Source organism: Helicoverpa zea, chromosome 22 (assembly GCF_022581195.2).
Source record: "Helicoverpa zea isolate HzStark_Cry1AcR chromosome 22, ilHelZeax1.1, whole genome shotgun sequence".
Taxonomy (NCBI): domain Eukaryota; kingdom Metazoa; phylum Arthropoda; class Insecta; order Lepidoptera; family Noctuidae; genus Helicoverpa; species Helicoverpa zea.
The window spans coordinates 5,462,830-5,485,754 of NC_061473.1; the positions used below are offsets into that span (position 1 = coordinate 5,462,830).

Sequence of the window (22,925 nt, forward strand, 5' to 3'; positions counted from 1 at the left end):
CTCCCAAAAATCCGGGACTCTATAGTCCCGAGGTCTGGTAGAGACATACAAGATAATAATAATAATAGCCCCGCAGGGCATCTGAGGCGGATGACGGGGAGTAGCGACCCCGCGGGGCTATATATCCGAGTGCTCCAGGGAGAGTATACTGTCCCCCATCTCCGGCCTGCCGGAGTGAAGCATGACGGGGGATAGGTCTCCCGCCTCTTGGCTTGCCTTCATCGGCCGGTCAGAGTGGAGTCGCTAGAGCAGGGTTAACAGCCCACTCGGAGGGTAGGTGCCTCGTGGTAAGTGGCGAGTGGGCCGGTGATGCTGGACCCACAGGGAGCGCGTGATCTGCGTTTAAAGTCCGCCGAGGTATCCTCACCCTTCAGCCGCTCATGTACCTGTTGCCCCCTTGTTGCGATTTAGCGACTGATTCCCGGGGGCCCAGTAAGTGAGTTGGCGAGTCTCCACCTGCCATTTTTACGTGTATTTATTACATTGTTATCGGCAGGTGCCATAGTTCCCGTAGTTTCCCCATTCCTAGTCCACTAGCATCCCATCACAATAGCCCAAGTAGTTTTCATCCATAGTTAGCAATAGTTTAGCACAGAACCGGGGATTGTCCTTGGGTACATTTCTATAGTGTATACAGGGATAATCGTCGGTTTTGTGTCACCATTTCATTAAAGTTGTCTCAAAAGGGCTTCAGCGTGTTGGCTTCGGCCCCACGTTCGCCTCCCAAAAATCCGGGACTCTATAGTCCCGAGGTCTGATAGAGACATACAATATAATAATAATGTCGGGACACCTTTTTCACACACGGTCGGTTAACCCCATGGTAAGTTATTTATTAACTTGTGTTATGGGTGCTAACACAACTGATAAACTACATATAGCTACATATATACATATTTATAAATACATATCATAACACCCAGACCACGGCCAACAAGCATGCTCATCACACAAATGTCGACCGAACCGGGAATCGAACCCGGGACCTCAGGTTCGGCGGTCCGGCATGATGACCATTGCGCCATCGAGGTCGTCTAAATTGATTAATTAACTTATTAATAAACACATATATTTATCACGTGTGTGGTATTATGTTATTACGTTTTAAATAGCAATGCCAATACCACAAAAGCCAATACCTACCACAGCACAAAATGACATTCACTTGGTTTATGTTTAAATTCTATTGGTCGTTAAAAAAAATCTCCGCTCTATTTCACTTTGGTATAGTCAGGCCCTTAGAATGGTTTTGATGCCTCAAATATTACTCCAAGAAGTGACATTCTTCAAACCCAATTTTTATGACAAAGTAGCTTCCACAAGAGGTTTCAACCGCGTCCCGAGAAAACTAAGTACTGCCCGTTTCGATATGGTGCCAAAAATATCACATGTAAAAACATGGGGTATTTTTCTCCATGGTATAAGCTGCCTCCCGTCTAATTTTCAGCTTAATCGGTTCAGCCATTCCTGATTACATTACTCATCATTCATGGCATTTTTCAAAAATAAAAAGTTACTCTCCCAAATGTAAAAATATCAACATTCTATCATTTTCTTTATAAACAATCCTTTTCGATCAAAACTATACAACAATATGGTCATATAGACACAAGATTAACTCTGTTAGTAACTTAGCTACGTAATAAATAATTTAAATATTTGTCTTCTTATTCCACGCACGAGACGTGAGGACGAACAAACCGCGTGAGAAACATACACAATGATAGCAATGTTGGTAAATATTGTGATGATCTATCTAATGCTAATATTTTCAAACTGCAAGTATTGCTCCGACTAATGAAGTTTGCGTACATACCGATTATTTCAATATAACATTGAAATTATCACGGACTAATATGTAAATTACTCGTCCGTGGAAATTAATACAAACGAGATAGAAATTAAAGATATGTAGCGGTTAGGCCTAGACCAAAATGACAGGTTCAAACACTCGAAAGGGAAAATCAAAACACATTTTTTTCGTAGGACTTAAACTCGTAGGTGCGCGGCCCTGGTATATAAAAGGCCTACGAAGGAACACGATGGATTTTTAGTCAGTAAAAGTCTGACACTTCCTCACCGCTGCTAACCCACAGCGGGAGGGGTCATTTGATGATTTTTGCAATCGCAATTTTTTTTTTCGTATATTATTGTGAATTTTAAATGTAAAGCCTTTGGAAAATCATACCGTAACTAACGAATACAAATGAATCGCCACGACCAAAGTTTCCAAGAAAAGTTCCAAAGTTTGAAATCAACTGATCTCCATAAAGTTAACCGAACGACATCAAGACGATATTTTTAACCGATTTATTGATTTTAACTAACTTGTTCACGGTTATGTTACGGCTAATTATTTAACGGGGACTCCATTAAATTACTAAATAAGTATGCGAAGAATATTAGATACCATTTAACCCGTGAAGGGAAGGCTGGCTTGGACGCATTATTTTAAAATACCGTGTAGAAATTGATACGGTTATGATCTTGAGACACGATACTTAAATGTTAAAATAACCTTAAAACCATCGACTATGAGCAATATCTGCCTGTTAATAATGCAATTTTCCGGGTACGTTCGTTATGTACGCCCAATTTATCAAAAAGCAAATCCTGGAATCATTTGAACCATTTGATGATGGCAATGGGCAAAGGTTTGCTTTGTAGTGATACCCACATTGTCCAAGATGACCCATGATGTTAGGTTTTTGGTCAGCGACATTACAGCTATTGGGTATTATAAATGACCAATAAACTTTTTGTTTCTGGTTTTGTTTGAACACGGTAGCCACAGGAACCACTAGGCCGATTTGTAAAATTCTGTTTTAGTTAGGCCATAAATCGAAGAAGGCTATTTAATGTAATTTTTATAAGGGTGCGCGATGTAGTCCCCATGGGACACGGGTTAATACCTAAGAGGTAGTAGTAGTCTCAGTAGAATTTAAACTAGGTACCTACAAGTACAATTTTTTTGACTCAACCATGGCTTAATGACACGGTACTATAAAATTGATTAAACCCATGATCCAAGATCATCACGGTATTGACCTTGTCACTAATTTATCCACCATGAAACAAATAGCGTGTACAAATTAACCATGACTTTGTATCGTTAATACTTCGGGGAACTAGTGCTGCCATCTAGTTTAATTTTAGTGAAAATATCTTAAGTTATGATATTTTTCATTCGATGTACAGAATATGAATATGGTTTGGATAAATAGATATATTATAATCAGGCCCGCCGTATGCGGGCGTGCAGCGCGTGCACAGCACGCGGGCGGCACGTCCTAGGGGGCGGCAAATCTAGCGAGTTATCACGTAATATTTAAAAAATACAATATCTTTTTACTAATGATTTGATTTCAATATTTCCGAACACAGCAATAGCGCTAAGAATATTACTTACCTACACAGCCGGTTTCAGTTAGGTACATCTGTTGAAAGGACATTTTCAAAATTAAAGATTCTTAAAAACGATTTAAGATCAACCAGTGGCGTAGCGTGGGGCAAATGCTATTTAGGGGGCGGCAAAATTAAACCAATAAAATTTCAGAAAAAGCCGCCCTAGCTTTGGTCGTCTCCTATCAATTTTGACTGTTTCACCCTTTGCATCCCCAAAAAAATTCGCGCTCGCTGCGCTCGCGGCTCCATGTCAGATGTCGCATTTTGTCTGTGTTTAATTGTTGAGGCATTCAATTCCGAAAAAACAATTTTCGCGCACGTCCGTTATGGCTTTTTATGATAATATGTTTACTTCATGAAAACTCTAAGGAAAAAATCGCGCTCGCTTCGCTCGCGGCTTTTGCACTTCACTTCTGTGCATATCTTACTTTTTGACTTTGCTTTGTTAATTTACAGTGGTTTTTATTTGTTTTGTGTCCTTAGACTAAAAAATTTTCGCGCTCGCTCCGCTCGCGCTTCCTTACATAATGTGACATATGCCTTATAAGTTTTCAACGGGAAACCCACCAAATAACATATTTTACTGACTTTAAACATTGTTATAGATATTTAAGTGCGTTAGTTTAAGTTAATCACAATCTTTCAATACATAGGGGTAATACACTTGGGTAATGATTGCACTGCATTGATGCCCTAAGCAATTGCTTAGTTTGCTTATGGGCTAACCCAGGACTGCTTAGGTTACTCTGAACATTTCAAGTAAATAAAAAGTTATGTGTAGGTAATGTATGTTATGTATTGCAATAGTTATTTATCCAAAAGTAGGTGGGTTTTCTGCAATCAGAGCGGTGCATGTACATATTTTATTCTGTTGGACAAGTAAGATGGATATGAATTGGCGGGGGGGTCCGGACCCCTTGGATCTACCCCCCCCCCCTTATATATTTTTTGTCAAAACGTATGTAGTCGTAGGGTGGCATAATCAGTTTTGCACGCGGGCGAACAAACAGCTAGCGGCGGGCCTGATTATAATGCAAAGGCTGGCCTTCGGATGGCACGTTAAACTGTAGGTCCCGGCTGTCATTGAACATCCTTGGCAGTCGTTACGGGTAGTCAGAAGCCAGTAAGTCTGACACCAGTCTAACCAAGGGGTATCGGGTTGCCCGGGTAACTGGGTTGAGGAGGTCAGATAGGCAGTCGCTTCTTGTAAAGCACTGGTACTCAGCTGAATCCGGTTAGACTGGAAGCCGACCCCAACATGATTGGGAAAAAGGCTCGGAGGATGATGAAAGGCTGGCCTTAAAAATCATAACAGTTTATGATTAAATTAACAAAGTTTTAAATTATAATGTATTTCAAATAAGTAACAGTTTTGCTAACGGTTAGAATTTAAAAATTGTTAAAATTGAGTTATTTACCCAGAAACCGGTTGAGAGTGAGAGTGACATTACGGTTTCTGAATTCTGAATTAACCGTAAAATTATTAATATAAAATTACTGACCTTGCATCGATATACACCAAGAACATATTGTACAAGTATGTAGACATTACAGACATAAAAATTAATTACCGAATAGTTAAAAAAACACTACAGATATTCTTAATATACCTAAGCACCTATGAAAATTGATACACTGATTCTCAGGAAACGTAAACAAGAAATGTAGCCCAAATCGTGTAGAACACTTCAGATTGGCGTATTTATCCATTTTTTTCCGTTGCAAAATGAACTTTAATAAAAAAGAACAAGGATTATATTGTTTTGGCTGAGTAACGTGTTGTTATTAGGACACAATAATTCGATTGAAGTGCTCTTCAATAATAGATGTAGGTTGTTGATAATATTGATTGCTTGGATTGTGTTTACTTGTACTTACTTACACTGTGAAATAGTGTTGTTTGTGGATCATCAAATCAGCACAATGTACTACGGATCTCATTTGTAGAACAAAGATCTTCGATTGGCCATAGATTCTCACTATCTCAGCATCATACCTAGCATTTTCCCAATTATGGGGTCGGCGCCCAGACTAACCGAATGCAACTGAGTACCAGTGTTTTACAAGGATCGATTCTCTATCTGACCCCCTCAACCCAGTTACCCAAGCAACTCAATACGCCTTGGTCTTCTTCTTCCTGACCTGTTACCAATTTTATTTGGGTTTGGGGTTAGCTTGCCTCTTTATATCTTTTACTGGTATAATAACCAATAACAAACATATTTTTGATCTGCCTCCATGGCACAGGTCACATACAAATAGGCTGTATCTAGTTGAATCTCATGCGCGAATGCGCACGCGCGGTATTTCGCAATGTACAGTTAGACCGCGGTATGCGTGTGTGTGTGATATAATTGTGCTAGTATGTGTTACGTGGGGTAATGAGCAGCTTCACCTGTGATCGAATGAGTAATAACCGCCGCGCCGGTTTGTTTGAACTAAGCCGTATTTGATTATTTTATAAGAGCGGTAAAAAATTAATACTTAATGTGTGAAATGATTATGGTTTTTCTTCCAAATTTATAGAATTTTATTGTTTGAGAAATGCGAGTTGACGAACAAAAAAGATAGCGTTAGAAGTCAGTGATTTTTGATAATAACACACTCGTTCAAGGCAAAAAATTTGCCCAGTGTGATATTACTTACCTACTGCCATTTGATTTGGCGTGAAAGAGTTACAAACATAGCATCCTGCTCTGTTTATTTTGACGCTAGTAGGTAAGCCAACTGAATTATTCATTCATTTAAAAAAAAAACTGTTCCGTAAATAATATCAACGAGAATTATCCTTAGTAAGTCAACAACTCGAAATGAGTGGTATAATTTTTGTTTGGCTCAATTTCTCTTTGAAAATTCCTCAACTCGCTTTGAACACCCCCTTTATGAATTTGTAATGTTTTTTTTTCTGCCGTTATTTCGCCTTTACAAAATTCGTGATGTTCTGAATATTGGAGTTGTATAGTTTTGCTGTAATTAATAGTTTTAAATAAGCTTTTAATGAGTGGAATCTGGTACCTAATTAATTTACCCATCTACCAAGGATCGTAGGGTCATGAAAATTGGCACCTATATGCTTGTAATATCGATCTAGTAGATCTGATGATGCAGCCGGAAAATATGAACTGGAATTTCAGGATGGATTTTAGATGTTACGTGCATAAGTGCATCATAAGCGGTAGAAACACACTCTTTTATTTATAAAAGCGTCTAAGTACCGTTTTTTTTTTACTAGTAGGTACTTAATTTTTGATCTCTTAATTTTCGTGGGTTAAGTAGTTTATTAAATACCTATTCAATTTGGACTTTGGCGCGCTTTCAAAAAGGTAATAGCATAAAAACATAACTTAGGTACATGCTTATGAATTGTCATTAACAAGTTGCTAGAACTCCTCAATTAAATAAACCCCGCGTATTTACTTGAGTAACGTTTTGTTCAAAGCGTACCCAAGTTCTTAGTAATTGAGCATGCTAAATAGATAGTAATTAGCACATCGAAGAATTTAACTACGCTAATTAACGAATGTTCGTACAACTGGGTACGTACAGTATTAATTAGGGTATTTAAGGAATCTTCATTTAATAGTACAATATATCTTTTACGTTCCACTATTTATTTGGTGATGCGAATTGAGAGTCTAGTTATTAGCATTTTGGACACTGAAGCGAACGCACCCAGTGATATTCTCGGTTTTGTGAATGAAATATCTATGGATCGGAAAGTGGCGTTTTAATTTAAAATTAATATATAGTTGTTATTCTCGTCATTGACTAACACCAAACTTGGAGTGCCAGAAAAAAAAATAGTTTTTGGTTTTGTGTTTGTGGCCGTTAAAGTTTTATACTTTAGTGTTTGTGGAAGCATGTCAATTATAATGTAAGTGGATAATTAATTTTTTCGCGTTAATATTTTTTTAGCTACTTATTTTCTCTCAAAGAACAATATTTCACCCATTAGGTATGTATAAATCATGTATATTTGTCTAATGAGTTGCGACCATAATACAATTTTTAGTAAGCTTGCAAAAATTACTCACAAGTAAGTGCTGCGTATGGTTTGATGTGACGATAAAAACCACCAAACGTGCTATTGTTGAAAAATTTTGCACGCCGAATACCAAATTCGTCGAATTTGTGTCATATCTTTGTGAAATTCGACATTAATTTACTTAGCGAAATAATTTTGATAAGCACCTAATTTCGCCGATCGATACGCGCCATAAAAATTGTGTTCCACATTTGAAAATAATAAGATGGCGCGCACTGCTCCACTTACTAACTAGGTAATATTAACAGCAAGTGCGATGCTCAGCTTTATTTATGCTATACGTATACTTAATGTGTACGTAAACATACATAGATATTCTGCAAGCCATTAAATTAGCGGGAGATATCTTGGAGAAATAGCTAATCTGATGACAAAGACTTTATCTTACTCAATTGTAAACGTTAATATCTATTCGTAAGGACATTGATATCCTACTACGTAATACTTACTTTGAGTGTTTCACTCAATTGAAGCCTCCTGAACTTACGTGGGTATTAAAGACCTGAAAGCACGATTGGCAATAACTGGCGACATTTATAAATAACTTTCTGTAGAAATTAATTGTGACCAAAGTCCAAATAAAGGTAGCTTCAGTTTATAAAAGTGACTGTTGTTGTTTCAACAAAAAAAAAGTATTTTTGCAACTTTTCGCATCTCCATGTATAGAGGTATATGTATAGAGGTGGGATGCTTATTTTGTGGCCCACGGAACGAACTTATTTATTTATTTATGCTAATTTCTTAACGTAACATATGACACTATTACCATATGGACCGTTAAGCCCATCTTTTAATTTAAATCTTAATTTTATTGCTTAAAAAATATGAATAAATTAATTTTAACGTAATTATAGGAAGTTTAAAAGGCTGTTACAAAACTAGGTCCATATGTCTACTGGCGTGTTTTTTTGTATTTCAACATTTATTTTGACCATAGCAAAGGATAAATTACCTATGTATTAGGTAAGTTCATGTATTTTCCTCGTGGCTTTATTTTAAAGGTTTCTCACACACACTGGCTATTAGAAATTTCTTAATTGACCTCATGCAAAATTCTGATAAGTTCAGACGATTACCGTGAAAAACTTACAGGCAAACTTATCATACTATGTTTTAATAGAAATATATTAAATACCGTTTTCCCGCGGTTTCCCCACCCCACCCACCTTGCAGAGGAAGTCCTTCACGTACCCGGGATAAAATGAAGCCTATATTACTCGGGGTACGTGTAGCTTTTCAACAGTGAAAGAATTTTACAAATCTGCTTATCAGTTTTGGAGCTTTTCGCGCACAAACAAACGAAAAAATGTTTCTTCTATAGTATATTAGTTCTTACCTATAGATCAGAACGTAACAATGAAAGTGAACATCTTACGCAACAGATGCACGCGTGACATCTTGTTTGTGAGTCTTATTTGCATCGATTTCGGGTCAAGGATAGTTTAGTGAATGATCTTCGCATTATTTATTTATTGCAATGTTTTTGTCGATATTTCTTACGTCATTGACAATAGGCATGATGACAGTAATCAAAAATCATTAAAATAATATATTTATTAAATTAAACTTGAAGCTTGGAATATAAAACGCGCATTGTTTTCTTTATTAATAATGTGATTAATATGTATTTTTATAAAATAAAATTACGAAATAAGGCAATCCGCCATGATACCTTGAACACCAATCAGAGCTCGTGACGTCATTTCTCAAAACAACTCGCGCGAAAGTCACATTTCGTTATTGTGAACTTCCACTGCGATCTTTGTTTTTAATTAATTAATTGTGTATAACACGAGTTTATGGAGCCCGTATTTATCAAGGCAAACAGCGCTAATTTGCCTAGAATTTATATCATAATGCTGGGAGAGTTTTTGGCATCAAATAAAGATTTTTGTTCAGCTGAATTTAGAAATGTTAAAACTTCCATGTAAGTATACTAGTTTAATTAAAAAAAACTTCCATGTAAGTGTATTAGTTTAATTAAAAAAACGTCTATGTTAGAATCTAGAGAACTATGTAATAACTTACATCAAAGTGATCTTCACAAAAATAAAGTTGTACCCTGGGCAATATTGCTTTTGAATCTCGCCTTGCAAGTTTAAGCCACTTGTTTCGTATTTTTTTATTGTGAGGAACGTACACAAATAACTTATCAGGAGTTGTTTTGGATGTGTTCTTACACTGGGGGACCCCACAACACCTATGCACTTTCGAATTCATATTTAATAACACAAAAAACTTAATTATTGCACGAGCGTTGTTTACTTGCGTCTTGTAATTTCAGTCGTGACGTCACAAGTGACGACATGACACTGACAAGCGTTTTCGCGCCGGATTCAAAGTGGACAGAGAAAAATGCAATTATTTGATAAAAAAACTTCGCATTTTCTTAAAATTAATAATTTTTCATATAAAATAGACGTATACCTACATCATACAAAGGAATTTAAAAATTTGTCATCATGCCTATTCTAACATTTGAATCGGTTCTACATTGGTTTCACTGGTATCCCGAGGAAAATACTTGACTCAGCCGGCTAAGAAGTAGCCTATAGTTTTCCTCGGCAAAAGTGAACACTAAAATAAAACAATATATGAAAAATATGTAGCGTTAATTGCTGCCAGACAGTTAATCGAGACTTTGGATACTCGACACGTGTTTGAAATGTAGGTAACACTGAAAGAAATCTTCAAATCAACCAGTAGCGCGTTCAACCAGTTCTTGAAAAAAACTCTTGAGATTCATCAAATGATATACAATTAAATCAAAGAGAAGCTAAGTAGGTAGGTACTATTTGTTTTCGCTGACGCCGCGTCCAGTCTGCATCACGCCATGCAATCACTCCTCAAACGCTGATCTAACGAGTTTGCACTACGTAGCTTGCACCTTCCTGCTAATGCTGAATACGTAATTGATTCGGTGTCTTATTTCCTTGATCAGGGATTATGTGTAAACTTACAAGCTCGTGTCTGCGACTTTGTCTAGCCGGTGGTCAAATTACATTATGACTTTCATGCCAAAAGTCATCATTAGCCTTTATTATTGTCCCATTGCTGAGCAAAGGTCTCATAAAGAGAAGGATTGAGTGTTTATCCTAAACTACTGAACTGATTTAAGTTCTTGATACATATACCACCTTATTATCAAATGTGGTTTTAAAAAGCACCAGCTTGGTGTAAACCTAGGTTTAGACCATTTACTTTGTTTACGACGATCTAAACTTAGTACCTACTAATGCTTGTTAAGACCACGTTTTGTAATAAGGTGAATATAGTATAGAGCCTGAAAAAGGACATAGGTTACCTAGGCTCTACTTTTTAACCAGGTCCTAGTAGTAGTTCTCAAGAGCTGCGGGAGGAATCTCAAGGAAGAGTTTGCATTAGTTGGTAAAAATCGGCAAAATAGAAACATGAACGACGCAGTTACTCGTCAGAATGGTTACCAATGAACGAACATCTTTTTGTTACAAAAGTTACGAGTAAGCGCCGTGACACAGCGGTACTCCGCTTTCAAAGATAACTAGTTTCTTTTTATTCTCAGACGTGATATCGATTGGTACTTCCTCTTATATAAGATGTTGACTAGTCTTCCAATCAATGAGGAGTCATTCATCTCAAACAGTCTAGTTTTGTAGAAAACAATAGCGCACTGAGGGATAAGTAGGTATGTAGGTTGAAGACAAAGGGATATTAATGTATTGGGATAATTGCTTGTTTGTTAGTGCTAAATAAAAGAGATAATTCGTGTCTCAAGGTGTAGGTATTGCTTCCTGATGACCTAATATCTGATGAAAATGGGCGTTCAATAGGTTCAACCAATGCGTTCTTAAATCTTATCGAATATTACAAACGCAGTACTTTTGCAGCGTCGTGAAACTCTAAGTATGTAATCATGGGTGTTTAAAATAACTTGCTATATATACATACATGGCTAAAGATTACTACAAAGCGTTAACTCGAAATGCGAGGAAAGCCTTAGAATACTCTTATCTCAATTATTATTTGTAATTTACAAAACTGTCTCAAAAAACAAACACAAAATACTCTAATTACCCTCGCACTAAATACCCAAGGTCAAAACCATTAAGTTTAAATGGTGGAATTATCAAAAACACTCATTACAATTTATTACTGTCCTAAAGACATCATAATCTTTCTCAAAGCGACGTTATTTCTTTCAATTGACTCAAGCGTGGCATTAGTCTGCTTTGTTTACGAAGAAGTTTCACATAAACGCGGGTAATTTGTGAAGAAAAAACTAGATAAACACTGCGTACGTACTTTCGTTTTCCCGTGGTGACTGGTGCCAACTTTCTATACAGCAAATTGAAGTGGATAAGCTTTTAAGTGTATTTAGTTCAATTTGTGGAAGCATTTGGACAATGTGGATAATGTGGTAGGTTCGCGAAAATGGCAGACGAAATTGCAATCTACGTACGTACTTCGTTCGTGAATTCGTACGTGTGATTCTCTGAGTTTGAGGGCGATTCCGGTCCTTTGGTCGCGTTTAAATCTGTCAGATTTCCTTACAGACAGAAATATGTAGATCCGCCTCCACTCTATGTTACCAAGTTTGTTCCTTTTTTCCAAACCCAGAGCCTAGCTTGGAAAATTGCCAGAAGGTTGTGTAATCATAGGAAAATTTGTGTAACTGCAGACTGGACTGTGTTCTTCAACTTTCAAGGCACTACTTCGTGTCTGTACGCGTTGAAGCTTTAATTGAAATGTTACAAGCTTTGCTTACAACAATAAAAATCATGTGGCTTACATTCGAAAGACAAACATTTCGTATCCTATTTGAACATTCAATAGGGCATGAATGATCGGCTCGAAGGACCTATATACATAGGCCTAGGCACAAATATACATGCTAAAAATATTTGATCAACGTTTAATTAAACTGAACCACATAAAATAATAGCACACTAACCACCAACCGGAGCACAATAACGTCATTAAGGCACTCGGTCAGTACTGTCATGCCGCTTAATAGAGCTAATGTGTGTGCGGATACTATTCATCAATATGGACAGTGGTCAGCCTTAATTGTGGGACGCGACCCAAATATTCTATAACATTAATTAGAACATTCGGTAATTGTAATTATTCCTTTATTAGCTCTAAATTGGATAGAGTTCATTGGTATTTAGTACGATAAGTAGATATAAGGTATATAACTTTTCCAATTTATAACTTACAAATGGATAATTAAAATTTATATAAGAACATACCTATATAATATATGATATTGAGGTAGTTGGAAGTCCTATTGTCTTTACATAATGTTTTTGGTCAAAAGTAACTTTGGGAGTAGTCATATCTAAAGTCTCACTGCAGGATATACATATGTAGACTGCACATATAGAGAAGGAATGAGCATTAATCACCACGCTTGCTCAAGACGGATTGGCGATTTCAGACTCTAAAGAATCATCTATTACTTAGTACTTATTTCATTTATCACTCTTTGTTTCACGTATAGACGAATCGTTACTTAACTCTATGGCTGACACGGCACTTTTTCCAGCTAAGTTAAACAGGTACCTATAGTTTACGCTACTCTTCATTCTTACCTAACAGTTGATGTCGCGTCATACGGTGAAAGTAGCGGGAGTTCAAATATTTAACTTGTAGGCACTTATAGCATTCATTGGTGATGTAAACTGACAAATTATAACAAATTACCACAAACTGTGTTGAAGTATTTTTGCTATTTATCCTATTATGTATTCGGATTACGATCGATACTGTGTTACGGATTGCACGTTAAACTGTAGGTCCCGGCTGTCATGGAACATCCTTGGCAGTCGTTACGGGTAGTCAGAAGCCAGTAAGTCTGACACCAGTCTAACCAAGGGGTATCGGGTTGACCGGGTAACTGGGTTGAGGAGGTCAGATAGGCAGTCGCTTCTTGTAAAGCACTGGTACTCAGCTGAATCCGGTTAGACTGGAAGCCGACCCCAACAAGGAAAAAGACTCGGAGGATGATGATCCTATTATGTATTCGCACGAGGCTAGTATTCCTACAAGCTTCCATTTTAATGTTAATTTTGCTACCTTCTGACTATATAGAGGTACAAAACGTAACCTACAGACATACAAACAGCCGAATAGTCTTTCTTTCAAAGTAAAAAATATCGTATAAACATTCCCATGGGGGACTTTGTGATAGTTGAAGTTCTCAACTCCTCAATTCTTGTTACAGAAGCCAGTGTTAGCAGCGGAGTCTCGAGTGACGGCTGTTCGAATGATGAGCGGCGCAGGCGTCGGCCCCTGCACTCCGCGCCCGCCCCGGCTGCCCCACCCGAGACATGGCCGCCCTATCCTGCTACCAGCCTTGCAGGTCGCACCTTGCGCAACCCGCTAGGTGAGGGTTGAAAGACCAGGATTTGTTGGGTTGAACTATCTCTAGTTGAACCTCTAGTTAACCTTGAAAACCTCTCTCCTTCTTCTTCTTCTTATCGAGTGAGCTGCAGGTTTAATCACCTATATAACAAGCCCTAGTGTCAGAGTTTTTTTGAATCCGCCTGACGGCCTCTGACGTGGAAGCAATAGGAGGTTGTTCAGCTACTTTTATAAGTCGTTGAACATGTGTTTGTACTCCAAAAAAACACATAAGTCAGTTAGCTATTTAAATATCAAGGTAAACGGTAGAAGTCAGCAAATATTTGCAGCTTTAGACATGACTAGCTAGCTAGACAAGACTGTGCAAAAATTTATTTGCCTAATCATTAGAATAATTTCCAAGTTATGGTGACATCGTGGAAAAATCTATTTATTTATTCTAGACCAAATAGTAGGTAAACTTCACCATTGATGTCATATTTCATCAACACAGCAAAAACTATGCAGTCGTTTTTGTCAATTGCAATTTTTATTAACACCACTAAGCACGTTTCTATTTATCTTTTTGCGTCAAAGAAATAATATTAAACGGCAAAAAATAAATACACAATTCCAGGTGTTTAGACGACGACGAAGACTGTCACCAATCAGTGAATTTCTCGCTTCGGCGGCAGCAGTTTATCGAGAGATGCCACGAGGCCCGGGGCCTTCGCCCCCGTGACCAGATCCCCGAGGTGTCAGTCAAGAGGACCAGGGAGGAGCTCGCGAAGCATGCGTCACAAGCCACGCCGCTAAACCGCCGGCTTAACGTGGAAGCCGGCTGGTCCAAGGTCGAGGAAGTGCGCAAGAAATTTGAAGGAGCTGCCAATTGCCCGTCGTTTTCGAGGTCCTTTGAGTCGCCGCCTAGGTAAGTCAGATAGACATGTTCCTACTTAGTAACGTAAGAAGAATGGGTCTATAAAAATAGTGATACGAACCTTTCATAACATACCATTTATAAATCTGTAGAGCTTGCAATCTAACAAACAATGCTTGATCGCTCTCACTACTGAACCGATTTGAGAAAATTCCTCACACTTGGAAGCTTCTCTATTCCAGAGAAGAAGTTGCTCTGGGATTTGGCTGCAACGGCCGAAATTTCCATAGTTAATTTTATAAATATTTGCGGCATGCAAATATGGCAAGTGACAAACATGTTTTTAAGCACATATCTACCTTATTGTATAATCACCCTGCACGCATGCACCTGGGTGTGTAGGTACACACATGTTTATGGCAAATAAATGATTGTATTCTAAAAAAATAGGGAAAACAGTTATATTCCAGACTAGTAACCCTACATTAATCCAACACCGCAAATTTTCTTTCTACTTCTCAGGCGTCGTCTCGCAGACTCTCTATTCGCCAGCTTCAAGCTCCCACGCAAAGCAAGGGACGGTATGGCGGCTCCGCGCTCCCTAGCGCCGCCTCAGCAGCAGAAACGCAAGTCCGCTGTCGAACTGCTGGCAGAAACCAAGGCCTTCTATGTCAAGTCTGAGACTGTGCTGGATAGGAAGCAGGAACTGCCTTTGAGGGTGAGTTGTTGTAATTGGGTATATGGGTCTTCCAGAAAATAAAATGAAAAAAATTGAGGGTCAGGTCAGATTTCCAAAAGGCAGGGTCATTCATGATAATAGTATTCTACCAGGTACCAGTACCTGACACCAGCCCGTAGTCAAAGGAGCTATGTTCTACATGCCATTGCCGTTCGCCTATCTCATTTTTTTTGTACCCATCAGGGATATCATAATACCCAGTTTTTATTACTTGATTTGCAAAATAGCTAAAATTCTAATTGGCTCTCTGTCGACTATGACTGATATGATTCTTTCTATTGTTAAGTTTTTGTATAGCTGTAAGTCTTTCATAGTTTATTTATTAAATAAATAAAAGAATATATGTTACGTACATAACACTAACATATTCCTCTTTCACGACAAAAGAATGGGGAGTAGGTATACAAATGGCATGTCCTTTCAAGCTTGCAAATATTCTTGCAATCCTACAATGTAATCCTCTTGTCTGTCAGATGAGCAGTGGCCTGGGGCAGGCGATAGCTGCCGGTGGCTGCCACCTCGTCAGCTCCGGCACCTTGAACGATGCTTGCTGCAATCCTTGTGAGTACCTGATGACGATCTTATTTATCACTTATGTTTTGTATGGCATTGACAATTCTGCAACATGAGAACAAATACGATCAGGTTGATCATCACCTTGAACGATGCTTCCTGCAATCCTTAACCTTATAATAAGGAGCATAATATAGCACCTGTGTTTTTGGTATGATGACAATACAAGAGGTTCGACTAGAATTGGGAGTTAAATGAATGATTTTTGTGTGATTACAACAAGGTTGAAATTAGTGTCAGAAGAGAAATATGGAATAAGCGTTTGACTAAATTCTACTTGTTATTACTATTCTACACCTATTTCTTTGATCTGAGATTCTACATGAAAAAATTAAATAAGAGTAACTGAAGCTGATCTCGGGCATTGTCCTTTTATTTGTTATTTAAATGTAACTCCGACTTGAAATTGAAACCCGAATAATAATTGGCAGAATCAAATGATGTATTCAGAATCCAGCACATCAAAACCTTTTGTCTCAAACAAATTAAAGAAAAAAACAATTCATCACTTGTATTCCTCGTTATCAGTGCACTGCATAAATCGGCTTGTTTTGACATGTTCTCAAAGATGAATAGCGGTGGTCTGGCCATCGTTAATTCATGGCTTTGTCGGCCATCAGTCATTGTCAACCGCATTCGAGAGCTGACGGATCTGTGGCTACGAGTTCTAGATGTGTTTATTTGATGACGATTTATGCTGACTGCCGAAATGAGGCGGTTGATATGGCTTTATTTGTTTCAATTTCATACATCAAATGTGACTTAAGTTAATTGAGTCATGAAATTACATTATTTTTCAACTTTTTTCATGTAGCCCTAGTAATAACCAGTTTTGGAAAAAAATTTGGGAGTAACTAAAGGTTTCAAAAAAATTCTATCACAGCTACTTTTTACTCGGGTCCACTCAGAAGATCCCCTGAACGCAGGTCACTGTTACTTATAGTTTAATGTATGTTGATCCTGTACCTCAGGAAATGGACTAAGTACTTATGTTCCCGATAAATATGACGTTTTAAAAAAGAGTATTCATGGAGTTTGTTGTTGGTTCTTCTCCATGAGACCATGCAATTAACTTGACGTTTCAAAAGAGCTTTTGTAGCCTTTTTGAAATAAATAAAAAAAGGTTTATTATTGAGTTTTGATAAAATACTTGCAGACGGCACAACCCGCAGCATGGGCGGCGGGCGGCGCGCAGTCAGCGCGGGCGAGGGCCTGCAGCACACGCTGCGGCGTCTGCTCGAGCATGCCGACAGCAGGGAGAACGTCTACTCGCCGCCTTTCGCTGTTTGTTAGTATATTTGTAACTTAAGAAGTTAGGAAGTTTGATAGACAGACTTATCGAGGGGTACCAGGTTGCCTTAAGGGGGTTGAAGAGGCCAGATAAGCAGTTGCTCCATGTGAGAAACTGGTAATCAGCTGAATCCGGTTACACTAGGAGCTAATCCCAAAAAATGTATTTGGGAAAAGAGTAAGCAGCACTTTTCCTCGAAAGTAATCATGATTTATACCAAGGTCTTTCGTTAAAATTGAAAAATAAGGCATTGTTATAGTGCACCCTTTTGCCAGAATGTAAGGTCCACGTACCTAATGACCAATTTAAAGTGGCAAATGAAGTCGAATAAAGTATTGGGTACTTGACTAAAATCTTCTCTTTTCTTCCCACAGGTACACTTTCAGCGCACAAAGTATACGCTGACACAAGACGGCTAAAGGACTCATACCCTGAACGGGAGACCATGCCTCGTTCCCAGCACAACTCAGGCACCTTCTCCGGGACCTTCTCAGGGACCTCCTCCTCAGGGACCTCAGGGTCCAAGGCCCAGAAGTCGGACCCTGACCACAGGGACAAGATGAACAGGCCTCTGAGCTTTGGAGACGCGAGGGTGTTCTTCCCGGAGTCTTTTGTTATACCTCGGCAGAGACCCAGTGAGGTGGTGATCAAGAGTGGATATTCTATGCGTAAGTATTTATTTATCGGCTAAAGTGTCCATGAGGTATATAGGGATCTTTCCGGTTCCCGGACCTACTTCAGAATCGTGCATAGGTAGTGCTAGTATTTGACTTCCCATGGCAATACTCATAGTTTTTTTTTATATTTTTTTTATACTTTGGCCAGTTAAAATGAAGAGTAACGACCTTCATTCCCATAATTATATTTTATACCCTCATTTCTTCAGTAACCCCCATTTCTGCAAAATTATTTCTGGTCCTTTTTATTTCCTCTGTACTCAGTGGTCTTTTGATCCGTATTTAAAACCATAGTATAAGGCCTACGTTCAGCAATGGACTTGGTTGATATCATGATCATGATGTTAACTTGATATGGTAATTAAGTCCTCATTTTTATCTCTTTCTTTCCAGCGAGTTCCCACTCAAGCCCGGAGAACATGGAGTTACCAGAGCCGGTAGGGAGCGGGTCGGGGTCCCCGGCGGACCCCGTGGCCGCCATTTCCCCGCCCGCGCAGTACGCACACTCCGCACCACGGTACATCAGGTACCTCTATTGGGGGTCGTTTGTAGTTTTTGTAGGTGTTGGGAAGACCTGGTTTAGAGACATTATGTGAATGATTTGAAGGATTTACACTTTTTTAGAGAACTTTTTTGTAATTAATGAAAATAAGAAACAAACGGATAAGAAAAAGAGAACCCCTTTTTTGGCAGTCGGGCAGTCTTTTTACCACAAAATAATATGAAACACTATAGTCTATTTATTAATCTCGTAGACTAAATTGACACTTGCAATATGTCAAACTTACAAATAATGTTGCTAGCTCTTTGGTGCAGTGTTGTACTTACTATACCGGTTCGTTGAATCGTAACTCAAACTCAACTCGTCATTCAAAGTCATATATTTAAAATTCACGTACGTACACACGGCTGTACGACGTGCTACAAGCTGCCAGGGATATCTGACCACGCAAAGCCATGCGTAATCATCAAGGATAAGCCCATTATTTCAGGATGACTTATTGTAAAAAAACGATACTTGATTTTATTAACGCTAAGTTTCGGTCGTGCCACATCACTATTTAAGAATTTGCAATAAACTGACCACACTCGTAATGTCAGTTTAGTCTACGAGATTAAAAAACAGACTATAGAGAGGGTTCAATAGCCCTTGAACAGAAATTACAGTCATCCTCACAAATCAAACTTTGCACGGAAAATATAAGAATATAGGTAGCTTCTAGACTGGTTCAAATTGCAAACCTTCTTCTTCGGAAGTCGGTAAAAATACTTCAGGTTTCTTTAGTAAGCTCTGAAAATGCCTGAAACATTAAATACTTTTCAAGACTCTGTAACTAAACATTCAACTGCATCTTTCCAGGTCGAACTCCCACTCGCAGCCGAGCATGCGCGAGGATGACAGCGGCTGCCCCAACATCAACAGCCACAAGTCGCTGCCCGACCTGCACACGCAGACACGCTGCTATCCTGAACAGTGAGTTACTGCCTTTAATGTTATTTAATATCCATAGTTCATCATCATCGTCGTCCTCCTGCCCTTAACCCAATTTTATTTGGGGTCGGCGCAGCATGTTTTCTCCTTCCATACTCTTCTATTTAATATCCGTAGTTACTAATACTAGAGATTGATTGACTTTCTGAAAGAGGACTATAGCTGCTTATACTTAAAGATTATTGTCTTTCAGGCAATCATCAATAGATCAATCAAATAAAATCAATGAATGCATGTATAAAATAGATTGGTTGTTAGTATGATGGCTGGCAGTATGAAATAGAAGCGGAAAACTTGATGCTCCGACACCTAATAACTTGGGGGTAGGGCAAGAAGAAGACTGGTTTGAATGATCCAGGATACAATTTTACAAATTATTAGATAGCTAAGAAAAGCTGGAGCAAACGCAGTAAACCGTGTATTTTCTGCATTCATAATCCAGCATGTGCACATAAAAGTCGGATGATCACGGAAGAAAGAGAAGGTTCTCCTATTTTCATGGTTATCATCCCACTGTCATATCATCCACTGGGAGGATTGCACCAACTTTTGGACCTTGATTACACGAACTCTTTAGAGTTATATGTATACTAAATATATCGGTCCTGGTTGTGATCTCTCTCCGGTGGTGTCGAATTGCCGTCCCATCGGGCTACGAGAGTGAACGAATAGTGAGTGCACCTGTGTCCAAGCAAATGCTGGTGCATTATAAATAGTACTATAACATGTCCTGCACAGTTGGATAATCTCCTTATATGTATAAGGACATCGTCTTCATCATGAGGGAAACACATAAAAGTGGGATGATCTCGTAAGAAAGAGAAGGTTCTCTTTCTTTTACGATCATAACCCCACTGGGGGTAGGTGACACACCATTACGGAGAATCAGAGAATACAAGATCTTGATTACCCCAACTAAACAACAATTACTTCCGAGTCTTTTCCCAACAATTTTAGGGTCGGCAACTCTTTAAAGTTATATACCTCTCATCTAAATTATCTTAAAATATAAATCTATCTTCTCCGTAGTGCTAACGCTGGCCACACAGACACCCTGGGCCGGTCCCCGCGCCGGCGCCGCCACTCCACGCACCAGCGCACGGCGTCGTGCTCGTCCAAGGGCACGCGCTCCAACCACTCCTCGCTCATGTCCTGCGACGCCTTCTCCGAGCACCCCTCGCCGGGGGACGACAACTATCAGTCTTATAACAGGTGAGCAAGGGGGAAGAAAACCGTCATTTTAGGAGAGCCTTGCAGGTTCCTAAGATATGCGGATTGTTTGTAGATTAGTCAACAGGAACTTTACAAAAGTCATCTCCAACTATCCTCGCCCGGAGTCTTATAGACTGGTATTCTCGTCTAACAGCTTGAGCTTTGGAAGGATCGAATTTCAGGGTTACTTAGATAGTGTAGGGGAAGAATAAGCGAGTTTTTTTTAGATTTTTAAAAGGGCAGTTCTTAAAGTCCTACAACGTCTTCTCCGAATACTCTTTGTAATATGTGAAATTCTGGACAAACAGTAAAGGTTGGTATATTTGGAAATATAACTCGTTTAATATAAAAATGAAAGGGATTTGGAATACATAGTTTACTTTTTGCAAGAGTTGAAATTTTACGCAGTAGATGTTTGGGAAAACTAGTAACAGTCGTGATCTATGACAGTTATTTTGAAAAAGCTACCTCTTCAGCGAATAAAAGCCTAACAAACACTTATTTGTATCTCCCAGTCGTTGCGGTTCATCGTTCGCCCGCGACTCGGGCGGCTCGAGCGGGCACTACACGCAGCGCAGCGCCCCCGCGCACTCGCAGCAGCAGCATCGACGCACCGACTCCGGCTCTTCTACGCAACATGAACATGCCAGGTAGTTACAGTGGATTACTACAACTTTCTTTACAATCAGTTTTTCAGGTCAAATCAAATCATTTATTCATTTAGGCCTTTACACGCACTTATGAACGTCAAAAATAGAAATAAGTTTGATTCTAGTTGATGATGATCTTCTTTTCTCAAATATATATAGGTTTTGGACTTCTATTGTAGTGACAAAAAATTTCGACAACTGTGACATATGAATTCATCTTTTACCCACCTTTAACTCCATTGGATTGGAGAATTCTGCGCTTCGCTTTAGTAAAATCTCGGCCTTACACTTGTGGCAAAATTGTGATTGTCCACTCGCCCATATGAAAACTGGTCCAAAATTCTCTCATACATCACTCCAAAGAAAGCTAAGAGCTAGAGAGAGCGCGCTCTGGTGACTTTTGTCAGCGTGTCAATTTTGACACCCTTATCAAGTCTGCGGATATGTCACCCAGTTGTCATCTCTGACAAAAGTCACCAGCTCTTATTCTTACTAAAAAAATCCTATAACCGCTCTTCTTTCTCTACCAGCCGCTACAACTCCTACGTGTCAGAGTACGGGGCATCCCTGGAGTGCTACGTGTCGGCGCCGCCGCAGTTCCAGGACGGCGCCCCCTCGCCCCCCGCGCCGCCCCCGCCGCCGCCCCACCGCCATCACCACCACTACGCACATGCACCCAGAGTGGGGATACACTTCCAGGTATATATAGACATTCCTCCACCAGCCGGTACATATCCTACGTATCAGAGAGCATCAGAATATGGAGCATTAGAGTAAGAAGCATCAGAGTATGGAGCATTAGAGCACGGAGGTCAGATAGGCAGTCGCTCCTTGTAAAACACTGGTACTCAGCTGCATCCGGTTAGACTGGAAGCCGACCAACTATGTTGGTCGGCCGGCTCGGGGCATGATGAGTACGGAGCCTCCCTGGAGTGCTACGTGTCGGCTCCCACCTCGCCCCCCGCGCTGCCCCCCCCACCGCCCCACAAGCATCACCACCACTATGCACATGCACATACACTTCGACAACATAGGTCACATTCGTACTGCTCAATAAAAGATAGGCGGCTCTAAACATATCAATCAGCTCTACAATATCTAGTCTAAATTGTCTGTCGGTGGATTTCCATATTCTATCTATCCATTCTTTTACGATTACGAATGAAATATTGACCTCAGTTCCATATAAATTATGTGAAATTTCTATGTATCTATCTAATCAAAATACAGTGGATAAATAGGTTACATAATTCCGCAGTACATGGAACACCTTCTTTCCTTAGAAAACATTCATTTTTTCACATTCTGTTTTTTTCACTAGTAAAGTTTCTCGTCCCCCAGGCCAGCGCTCCGCCCCCACAGTTCCAGGACGAGCCCCCGGGGTACGACTACGGCGACTACGAGTGCACCTACAAGGCGCCGCTCAAGTGCCTCAGCGTCGGACGGAAGGATGTGCCCCGGGACTACCCCAGGTAATGAACTAAGTATACCCTGGTGCCAAACTTTAAGGCGGCTCAGAACAGGGAACCAAGTAGATATACTGTATACCATGGTGTCAAATATCTTGGCGGCCCAGAACATACCGAGAGGCGAAAATGATGGAGATGTCTTCCTAGCCGATTATCGTGATTATACAACTG

At 39.4% G+C, this 22,925-nt stretch overlaps 1 protein-coding gene across 3 annotated transcripts in view; it reads left to right on the forward strand.

The window, feature by feature from the left end:
* Positions 1–22,925, forward strand: part of LOC124641118 (serine/arginine repetitive matrix protein 1) — a 79,172-nt gene that overhangs the window by 53,297 nt on the left and 2,950 nt on the right. For 2 of the 3 annotated variants that reach the window (XM_047179101.1, XM_047179100.1), the window contains 12 exons: positions 13,656–13,817; positions 14,412–14,702; positions 15,174–15,369; positions 15,864–15,951; positions 17,120–17,251; positions 17,629–17,922; positions 18,325–18,457; positions 19,292–19,405; positions 20,453–20,635; positions 21,151–21,285; positions 21,816–21,984; positions 22,627–22,757. In XM_047179101.1, the coding sequence (XP_047035057.1) occupies positions 13,762–13,817; positions 14,412–14,702; positions 15,174–15,369; positions 15,864–15,951; positions 17,120–17,251; positions 17,629–17,922; positions 18,325–18,457; positions 19,292–19,405; positions 20,453–20,635; positions 21,151–21,285; positions 21,816–21,984; positions 22,627–22,757 (1,922 nt within the window). In that variant the 5' untranslated portion in view covers positions 13,656–13,761. The remainder of the gene's footprint in view (positions 1–13,655; positions 13,818–14,411; positions 14,703–15,173; positions 15,370–15,863; positions 15,952–17,119; positions 17,252–17,628; positions 17,923–18,324; positions 18,458–19,291; positions 19,406–20,452; positions 20,636–21,150; positions 21,286–21,815; positions 21,985–22,626; positions 22,758–22,925) is intronic. The other variant, XM_047179102.1, reaches the window with a different exon arrangement.